This window comes from Callionymus lyra, chromosome 18 (assembly GCF_982586985.1).
Source record: "Callionymus lyra chromosome 18, fCalLyr1.hap1.1, whole genome shotgun sequence".
Classification (NCBI taxonomy): domain Eukaryota; kingdom Metazoa; phylum Chordata; class Actinopteri; order Syngnathiformes; family Callionymidae; genus Callionymus; species Callionymus lyra.
Genome location: NC_141835.1, coordinates 5342983 through 5354897, shown reverse-complemented (window position 1 = coordinate 5354897; position 11915 = coordinate 5342983). Strand labels below are relative to the sequence as shown.

Sequence of the window (11915 nt, the reverse complement as noted above, 5' to 3'; positions counted from 1 at the left end):
ATGTTCTTCTACATGTTCTTCTACATGTTCCTCTACATGTTCTTCTAAATGTTCCTCTACATGTTCTTTTACATGTTCTTCTACATGTTCCTCTACATGTTCCTCTATGTGTTCTTCTACATGTTCCTCTACATGTTCTTCTACATGTTCCTCTACATGTTCTTCTACATGTTGCTCTACATGTTCTTCTACATGTTCCTCTACATGTTTTTCTATATAGATGTTCCTCTACGTGTTCTTCTACATGTTCTTCTACATGTTCTTCTACATGTTCTTCTACATGTTCCTCTACATGTTCTTCTACATGTTCTTCTACATGTTCCTCTACATGTTCTTCTACATGTTCCTCTACATGTTCTTCTACATGTTCTTCTACATGTTCTTCTACATGTTCTTTTACATGTTCTTCTACATGTTCTTCTACATGTCCTTTTACATGTTCTTCTACATGTTCTTCTACATGTTCCTCCACATGTTCCTCTACATGTTCTTCTACATGTTCTTCTACATGTTCCTCTACATGTTCTTCTACATGTTCTTCTACATGTTCTTCTACATGTTCTTTTACATGTTCTTCTACATGTTCTTCTACATGTTCTTCTACATGTTCTTTTACATGTTCTTCTACATGTTATTTTACATGTTCTTCTACATGTTCTTTTACATGTTCCTCTACATGTTCTTCTACATGTTCTTCTACGTGTTCTTCTACATGTTCCTCTACATGTTCCTCTACATGTTCTTCTACATGTTCTTCTACATGTTCTTCTACATGTTCCTCTACATGTTCTTCTACATGTTCTTCTACATGTTCTTCTACATGTTCCTCTACATGTTCTTCTACATGTTCTTTTACATGTTCTTCTACATGTTCTTCTACATGTTCTTCTACATGTTCTTTTACATGTTCTTCTACATGTTCTTCTACATGTTCTTCTACATGTTCTTCTACATGTTCTCCTGCGTGTTCCTCTACGTGTTCTAAATGTTCTTCTACATGTTCTTCTACATGTTCTTTTACATGTTCTTCTACATGTTCTTCTACATGTTCTTCTACATGTTCTTTTACATGTTCTTCTACATGTTCTCCTGCGTGTTCCTCTACGTGTTCTAAATGTTCTTCTACCTCAGCTACTGTTAGCTCAAGTTGTGTTGTTTTTAGAATTGTACCACAATATAGTTTTCCCACGTGTGTGTCAATAGAATAATAAAAACTCAATGTTTAAAGATTAAATTTCAATATAAATAATGCTAGCTTGTGTCGCTAAAGCAGTTACTAGTAGAAGCTCAAATATTAGCAACATTTTCTAAACGACATGTTTTATTAACTTGTGTTTGTTTATGTCAAATAAGTTATTATTGAATCTGTGTGGTGTTGTGTGTAACTGATCATTAAATGTGTGTGAGTGTGAGAAACCAACACTTTAATCTGATATTACTGGACTTGTTACCACAGAACCACACGATTTACAACGAAATACACAAACACACACCGAACATCTTTGCTCTGATGATCTTCAACAAATCATTAATAGAGATGATGGTGATGATGATGATGATGAAGCTGAAGATGAGGAAGATGATGATGATGAAGATGAAGATGATGATGAAGATGAAGATAAAGATGATGATGATGATGATGATGATGATGATGAAGATAAAGATGATGATGATGAAGATGATGATGATGATGATGATGATGAAGATAAAGATGATGATGATGAAGATAAAGATGATGATGAAGATAAAGATGATGATGATGAAGATGATGATGATGAAGATGAAGATGAAGATGAAGATAAAGATGATGATGATGAAGATGATGATGATGAAGATAAAGATGATGATGATGAAGATAAAGATGATGAAGATGATGATGATGATGAAGATAAAGATAAATATGATGATGATGATGATGATGAAGATAAAGATAAAGATAAATATGATGATGATGATGAAGATAAAGATAAAGATAAAGATAAAGATAAAGATGAAGATGAAGATGATGATGATGATGATAAAGATGAAGATGATGATAAAGATAAAGATAAAGATGAAGATGAAGATGATAAAGATAAAGGTGATGACCATGGTGATGATGATGATGATGAAGATGAAGATGACGATGATGATGATGATGATGATGATGATGAAGATAAAGATAATGATGATGAAGATGGTGATGATGATGAAGATAAAGATAAAGATGATGATGATGATGATGATGAAGATAAAGATAAAGATGATGATGATGATGATGAAGATAAAGATGAAGATGATGATGATAAAGATGATGATAAAGATAAAGATAAAGATGAAGATGATAAAAATAAAGATGATGACCATGGTGATGATGATGAAGATGAAAATGATGATGATGAAGATGGTGATGGTGATGAAGATGACGATGATGATGATGATGATTATGATGATGATGATGAAGATAAAGATAATGATGATGAAGATGATGATGATGATGATGAAGATAAAGATAATGATGATGATGATGATGATGATGAAGATAAAGATAATGATGATGAAGCTGATGATGACGATGATGATGATGAAGATAATGATGATGAAGATGATGATGATGATGATGAAGATAAAGATAATGATGATGAAGCTGATGATGACGATGACGATGATGATGAAGATAAAGATGATGATGATGAAGCTGATGATGATGATGAAGATGATGATGATGAAGATGATGATGATGAAGATAAAGATGATGATGATGAAGATAAAGATAAAGATGATGAAGATGATGATGATGATGAAGATAAAGATAAAGATAAAGATAAAGATGATGATGATGATGATGAAGATAAAGATAAAGATAAAGATAAAGATAAAGATAAAGATGAAGATGATGATAAAGATAAAGATGAAGATGATGATAAAGATAAAGATAAAGATGAAGATGATAAAAATAAAGATGATGATGAAGATGAAAATGATGATGATGATGATGAAGATGGTGATGGTGATGAAGATGAAGATGACGATGACGATGACGATGATGATGATGATGATGAAGATAAAGATAATGATGATGAAGATGGTGATGATGATGACGATGATGATGATAAAGATAAAGATGATGAAGATGATGATGATGATGATGATGAAGATAAAGATAATGATGATGAAGATGATGATGACGATGATGATGATGAAGATAAAGATAATGATGATGAAGCTGATGATGACGATGATGATGATGAAGATAAAGATAATGATGATGAAGATGATGATGATGATGATGATGAAGATAAAGATAATGATGATGAAGCTGATGATGACGATGACGATGATGATGAAGATAAAGATGATGATGATGAAGATAAAGATGGTGATGATGAAGTAGATGAAGATGATGAAGATGAAGATGATGATGATGATGATGATGATGGTGATGATGAAGTAGATGAAGATGATGAAGATGATGATGGTGATGATGAAGTAGATGAAGATGATCAAGAGCTCATTTTACCCACAAGTCAGTGCAGGAGGCTTCATGTCAGTATATTTGTGTATTAAGTATTTCCTGAGAACAAGAGACTGTGATCTTCCTCCTGCTGAGACTCAACATTTGCATGAGCCTCATGTCAACTATTTGACTGACGGAGCCTCAGAGACGCTCAGTCTGGAAGCTTCTGCCTCGACATGACGTTCAAGGCCACGCTGAGTCTGCTCAAGTTCCCGTCCATCCTGCTGGTGGCTCTGGTCTACGGCGCCTACGTGCTCATCGGGGGCGTCGTCTTCTGGAGGCTGGAGGGCGAGCTGAGCCACCGCGACGTGACCCGGGTGCTGGCCCACAAGAGGGAGCTCCTGGAAAGGTACACCTGTCTGCAGCAGGAGGGGCTGGAGGCCGTGGCTCAGGTGAGCTCGTGGGTTCGGACGCTAGTCTCCTGGCTAACTTGCTAGCTTCAAAACAATAGAAAGAGATTCTCAGGCTATATTTCTGTTATTAAAGATGCAAGTATTGTTAGGGCGCCCTCTAGTGGCGGGAGTGCCTTAGGTAGCAGACCATTAATAATATTTATCTTCCTCTTTTTTTAACTCAATATTGGGAAAGAATTTATGTGAATAATAATATAATTTAATTAAATCTAACGTTATATTTATATTCACTTTGTAGAACTTGTTAAATCATGGGTGGAAAATGTAGTTTTATTTAAAAAGTTTAAGTAGTGAGAAATAAAAATGTATTTCTACATGATGGACTTAACAGTTTTACTATTGAAGGACCAGGAAATGACAGTTTTTTTTAAATAATTCTTATTAAATCACAATTTACCGCGAAACTATAGTTTTTTCTTTCTTTTTTTCTCCTGAAAATGTGTTTGTTTTGTTGTTAATTTCATGATTTTTTAGACATTTTTTTCTTTTGTGATTCTATTCTTGAGTGTTTCGATGAAAAGTCAGTTTTGTTGATTAAAAAAGGTTCAGATCCACGTGACATATCCAACAATGACGTCATTGTTTCATGCAAATCCTCGTCTCGGTTTCGCTGCTTTGCCTAAAGTCCCATCTTCAGACTCTCGCGCCTTCTCGCGAGACTCCCATGACGGACAGGTGTGTGTGACGCTGTTCTCCAGGTGGTCAGTGACGCGTCCAAGGCTGGTCTGAGTCTGAGAGGGAATCGAACCACCGACGGTTTCTGGAAGTTCACGAGCTCAGCGGTGTTCGCGGCGACTGTCGTCACGACCATCGGTGAGCGGAAGTCAAGGAAATAACTATAAAAATATATATTATTAATTTGTACTTTTCAATGATACTCGTCGCATTTGTATTTGTTTGGTTTAACTTTAAATGTAACTTAATTGTTATTTACGTTTAGTTTCTCTAGGTTTCCCAAGAATGTTCTAGAAATAACCACTAGATGGCGACATGTTACCGAACAACTTTAATTTCCTTCCCGTTGATCATTATTATCATCATCGATTATTTTGTTTCACGAGACATTATTTATAAAAGTATTTCAGTGTCATCGTGATATTGATATTTGTATTTATTACTTCAAATGTTGAAACTAATAATATTTTGAATTGAAAACTAGTTTTTTTCCTGAAGAATTGAATTATTTATTTATATATATGATTATTTATATGTATTTAACACAATTGAAACAACTATTTGTATATTAAAATATTGAATTAGTTCTTTAAACTGAATAGAAAACATTAGAAAAATGTTTTTAATGAAATAATTTCTTCACGCGCAGAATTGAATATTTTAAATGCGACTCAAACAGTCACGTGATCAACTGTGCGTCACGTGATCGTCTGAGTAGCTCGGCGCTCTGTTGGTAATGTCTGTTTGAACCATTGTTCCAACATTTATATATTGAATTTAAATACTACAAATCAGAAAATATTGCACTTACAACATTTATTTTTGATTTATTGCAATAACACTATTAAACTCTATGTAAAAATCGGTTTGATATATTAAATTAAAGTATGAATTAATGAGCAAATACTACCTTTAAATGTATAAATCATCGATACAGTGACGACTCTGATGTTCTTCATGTATATATCGTCTTCACTCATGTCCATCTGGCTCCTCCTCCGTCCTGAAGGTTACGGCAACATCAGTCCGAGCTCCACGGCCGGGCAGATCTTCTGCGTGTTCTTCGCTCTGTTCGGGATCCCCCTCAACGTGGTGGTCCTCAACAAGGTGGGCAAGTGCATGCTGGCTCTGGGCAGGAACATCTCGGCGTTCCTGGAGAGGAAGACGGACCGGAAGGTGAGGAACGTGTCCGTCCGTCTGCTCTGGCACTGAACCCATGACCTCCTCAGAGGTGCATCCGCTTCTGCGTCCACCTGGTGTCGTACCTGTGCGGGACGGTCCTGTTCTTCATCGTCCCCATGCTGGTGTTCCAGATGCACGAGGGCTGGACCTACTCGCAGACCATCTACTACTGCTTCATCACACTCAGCACCATCGGCTTCGGGGACTTTGTTGCAGGTGAGACGCCGATCGTGTGCGACGGTTAAATACCTCCCCCAGAGAGGTCATGTGATCTAGGTGTTTGTAAATGTGTTTCATTAGTTTGTGTATAGAATGAAACACATTTACAAACTCATGAAACACATTTACAAACTAATGAAAGACATTTACAAACTAATGAAACACATTTACAAACTAATGAAACACATTTACAAACCCATGAAGCACATTTACAAACTAATGAAAGACATTTACAAACTCATGCAACACATTTACAAACTAATGAAACACATTTACAAACTCATGATTTAGAAACACATTTAGAAACTAATGAAACACATTTACAAACTAATGAAACACATTTACACACTCATGAAACACATTTACAAACTCATGAAGCACATTTATAAACTAATGAAATACATTTACAAACTCATGCAACACATTTACAAACTAATGAAACACATTTACAAACTCATGAAAGACATTTACAAACTCATGAAGCACATTTACAAACTAATGAAAGACATTTACAAACTAATGAAACACATTTACAAACTAATGAAATACATTTACAAACTCATGAAAGACATTTACAAACTAATGAAACACATTTACAAACTCATGAAAGACATTTACAAACTCATGAAACACATTTACAAACTAATGAAAGACATTTACAAACTAATGAAACACATTTACAAACTAATGAAATACATTTACAAACTCATGAAACACATTTACAAACTCATGAAACACATTCACAAACTCATGAAGCACATTTACAAACCAGTGAAAGACATTTACAAACTAATGAAATACATTTACAAACTCATGAAACACATTTACAAACTCATGAAACATATTTACAAACTAATGAAAGACATTTACAAACTAATGAAATACATTTACAAACTCATGAAACATATTTACAAACTAATGAAAGACATTTACAAACTAATGAAATACATTTACAAACTCATGAAAGACATTTACAAACTCATGAAACACATTTATAACTCATGAAAAACATTTACAAACTAATGAAATACATTTACAAACTCATGAAAGACATTTACAAACTCATGAAACACATTTACAAACTCATGAAAAACATTTACAAACTAATGAAATACATTTACAAACTCATGAAAGACATTTACAAACTCATGAAACACATTTACAAACTCGTGAAACACATTTACAAACTAATGAATCACATTTACAAACTAATGAAACACATTTACAAACTCATGAAACACATTTACAAACTCATGAAGCACATTTACAAACTAATGAAACACATTTACAAACTCATGAAACACATTTACAAACTCATGCAACACATTTACAAACTAATGAAATACATTTACAAACTCATGAAAGACATTTACAAACTCATGAAACACATTTAGAAACTAATGAAACACATTTACAAACTCATGAAACACATTTACAAACTCATGAAACACATTTACAAACTCATTAAAGACATTTACAAATTCATTAAAGACATTTACAAACTCATGAAACACATTTAGAAACTAATGAAACACATTTACAAACTAATGAAACACATTTCCAAACTCATGGAACACATTTCCAAACTCATGAAATACATTTACAAACTAATGAAAGACATTTACAAACTAATGAAACACATTTACAAACTAATGAAATACATTTACAAACTCATGAAACACATTTACAAACTCATGAAACACATTCACAAACTCATGAAGCACATTTACAAACCAGTGAAAGACATTTACAAACTAATGAAATACATTTACAAACTCATGAAACACATTTACAAACTCATGAAACATATTTACAAACTAATGAAAGACATTTACAAACTAATGAAATACATTTACAAACTCATGAAACATATTTACAAACTAATGAAAGACATTTACAAACTAATGAAATACATTTACAAACTCATGAAAGACATTTACAAACTCATGAAACACATTTATAACTCATGAAAAACATTTACAAACTAATGAAATACATTTACAAACTCATGAAAGACATTTACAAACTCATGAAACACATTTACAAACTCATGAAAAACATTTACAAACTAATGAAATACATTTACAAACTCATGAAAGACATTTACAAACTCATGAAACACATTTACAAACTCGTGAAACACATTTACAAACTAATGAATCACATTTACAAACTAATGAAACACATTTACAAACTCATGAAACACATTTACAAACTCATGAAGCACATTTACAAACTAATGAAACACATTTACAAACTCATGAAACACATTTACAAACTCATGCAACACATTTACAAACTAATGAAAGACATTTACAAACTAATGAAATACATTTACAAACTCATGAAAGACATTTACAAACTCATGAAACACATTTAGAAACTAATGAAACACATTTACAAACTCATGAAACACATTTACAAACTCATGAAACACATTTACAAACTCATTAAAGACATTTACAAATTCATTAAAGACATTTACAAACTCATGAAACACATTTAGAAACTAATGAAACACATTTACAAACTAATGAAACACATTTCCAAACTCATGGAACACATTTCCAAACTCATGGAACACATTTCCAAACTCATGAAATACATTTACAAACTAATGAAAGACATTTACAAACTAATGAAACACATTTACAAACTAATGAAATACATTTACAAACTCATGAAACACATTTACAAACTCATGAAACACATTCACAAACTCATGAAGCACATTTACAAACCAGTGAAAGACATTTACAAACTAATGAAATACATTTACAAACTCATGAAACACATTTACAAACTCATGAAACATATTTACAAACTAATGAAAGACATTTACAAACTAATGAAATACATTTACAAACTCATGAAACATATTTACAAACTAATGAAAGACATTTACAAACTAATGAAATACATTTACAAACTCATGAAAGACATTTACAAACTCATGAAACACATTTATAACTCATGAAAAACATTTACAAACTAATGAAATACATTTACAAACTCATGAAAGACATTTACAAACTCATGAAACACATTTACAAACTCATGAAAAACATTTACAAACTAATGAAATACATTTACAAACTCATGAAAGACATTTACAAACTCATGAAACACATTTACAAACTCGTGAAACACATTTACAAACTAATGAATCACATTTACAAACTAATGAAACACATTTACAAACTCATGAAACACATTTACAAACTCATGAAGCACATTTACAAACTAATGAAACACATTTACAAACTCATGAAACACATTTACAAACTCATGCAACACATTTACAAACTAATGAAAGACATTTACAAACTAATGAAATACATTTACAAACTCATGAAAGACATTTACAAACTCATGAAACACATTTAGAAACTAATGAAACACATTTACAAACTCATGAAACACATTTACAAACTCATGAAACACATTTACAAACTCATTAAAGACATTTACAAATTCATTAAAGACATTTACAAACTCATGAAACACATTTAGAAACTAATGAAACACATTTACAAACTAATGAAACACATTTCCAAACTCATGGAACACATTTCCAAACTCATGAAATACATTTCCAAACTCATGAAACACATTTACAAACTAATGAAAGACATTTACAAACTAATGAAACACATTTACAATCTCATGAAAGACATTTACAAACTATTGAAACACATTTGCAAACTCATGAAACACATTGACAAACTCATGAAACACATTTACAAACTCATGAAAGACATTTACAAACTAATGAAACACATTTAAAAACTCATGAAACACATTTACAAACTAATGAAACACATTTAAAAACTCATGAAACACATTGACAAACTATTGAAACACATTTACAAACTCATGAAACACATTTACAAACTAATGAAACACATTTAAAAACTCATGAAACACATTGACAAACTATTGAAACACATTTACAAACTCATGAAACATATTTACAACTCATGAAACACATTTACAAACTCATGAAACACTTTTACAAACACATTTACAAACTCATGAAACACATCTACAAACTCATGAACACATTTAAAAACTAATGAAACACATTTACAAACTCATGAAACACATTAAAAAATCTCATGAAACACATTTACAAACTCATGAAGCACATTAACAAACTCATGAAACACATTTACAAACACATTTACAAACTCCTAAAACACATTTACAAACTCATGAAACAAATTAAAAAACTAATGAAACACATTTACAAACTCATGAAAGACATTTACAAAAAAAATGTCTTCGTATTAAAACGGAGCAGACAAATTAAATGAGCTCCTTGGCAGAGGTATGCTCGTCCTCGGTGCAGGTTCTAGTGGATCTATGCTTGTTGACTTCTCTCCTCCCAGACAACGATCCCGACAGGAACTACCCGGACTGGTACAGCTTCATCATGGCCTCGTGGATCTTCTTCGGGCTGGCCTGGCTCGCCTTGCTCATCAACCACGCCATCGACATCCTGGAGCGACTCAACGGCTACTTCAAGCGGCGGCTGGGCAGACACGACGAGTCGATCCAGACGGAGGCGGAGACACCGAACACTCCGGACCAGGAGGAGAAGTCGCCGCAGTAGACCGGCCGCGACCATCAGGTAGCTCTAGATGTTTGCGGGATTGGATGGAACGACATGGTGAGAGTTGAGACTGACGAACATCTTGAGCTTCAAGCTAAGAAGGTAGATAAACAACAAAGTGATTCCACAGTGAGGAGGTTCTGAAGGTTCTGAAGGTTCTGAAGGTTCTGAAGGTTCTAGTATTAAAAGTCGAAAGAATTTTTTTTTTTTTCGTGTTTTGATTATATTCAGACAACAAATATGGATTAAGATTCAAGAGACGCCCGACAAAAGAAAAATTGTATTTGAAAACAAGACTCGAACTATTTGTTTCGACGTGTTAAATAATAAAAAAAAACTATTTTTCTGTTTGGGTCGGAATTTATTTATTTGTAGTTACTCGTGTCGCCGCTAGATGGTGGTCTAGCGCAACATCTACTATTCACGCTGGACATTTAGAATAAAAAACAACACTTTTCTGCGTTAACTTTTAAACACAATACGTGTTTTTATAAGGAAAAAGTAAATCACATCAGTAAAAATTTAAATAATTACGTATTTAAAACCGTTGTGTATATGTAGAAAAATAATTGTCAGAAAAACGTTTTAAATTGTTAATTAAATTAATTAATATTATATTAAATATCTTTTGACTATAGGAGCAGAAACATATTTATGAATTATTTGTATTTATTTTATTTGGGAGGTCGTGACCTCGAGCAGGTTTGATCCGGATCTTCTCGTCACTTTGAAACTGGACCTGAAATGACTCGTAAACGTCAGAACTTCTCACTTTGATCCTCATCAAAGCAAAAGTTCTTTTGATGATCTTTGGATTTATTTCCCTTTAAAATCCAAACAAAATCATCAAAACCCTTGAAATAAAAACGTCATATTTTATGAAGTAGATTTAAATACTTTATACTTTAGTTCATCGTTTTTTAATGATTCCATCCAAGGTTAGTAAAGAAAATATACTATTATTCTCAATAGTAATATAACCTAAAGGAAAATACACTTTAAAAAACACACTCAAAATGACTGATTATCTTCACGAGTAAATAAATGTATAATAGTTTATATTTTAACATATTTAATCTTTATATAAACACGATTTAAGACTTTTGTGTCTCAGTTGAGAGTGAAGTATAAATATAAATATAAATATAAATATAAATGATACAAAACACAGTTAAAAGTCTGTAACTCGGTTCAATCTAATAAATCAAATCAGAGGTAATCAGAGGTCATCAAAGGTCATTAGCGGTAATCAGACGTCATTAGAGGCCATTAGAAGAAATCATAGATCATTAGAGGAAGTCAGAGGTCATTACAG

The 11915-nt window shown here is 32.5% G+C and overlaps 1 protein-coding gene across 1 annotated transcript; it reads left to right on the top strand.

The window, feature by feature from the left end:
* Window positions 1-3672: 3672 nt before the first annotated feature.
* On the top strand, window positions 3673-10930 carry LOC148060215 (potassium channel subfamily K member 17-like). Its single transcript, XM_087780396.1, has 5 exons — window positions 3673-3888; window positions 4608-4722; window positions 5594-5760; window positions 5814-5982; window positions 10377-10930. The coding sequence occupies exons 1-5, from the start codon at window positions 3673-3675 to the stop codon at window positions 10598-10600; spliced, it is 891 nt and encodes a 296-aa protein (XP_087636522.1). The 3' UTR covers window positions 10601-10930.
* Window positions 10931-11915: the final 985 nt, after the last annotated feature.

What these genes read in the sequence shown, in the direction of transcription:
- LOC148060215 (XM_087780396.1), top strand. Translation starts at nt 3,673, where the DNA reads ATGACGTTCAAGGCCACGCTGAGTCTGCTCAAGTTCCCGTCCATCCTG. An exon ending in AGAGGAAGACGGACCGGAAG is followed by an intron (nt 5,761 to 5,813) that starts GTGAGGAACGTG and finishes TGACCTCCTCAG; the next exon opens with AGGTGCATCCGCTTCTGCGT. An exon ending in CTTCGGGGACTTTGTTGCAG is followed by an intron (nt 5,983 to 10,376) that starts GTGAGACGCCGA and finishes CTCTCCTCCCAG; the next exon opens with ACAACGATCCCGACAGGAAC.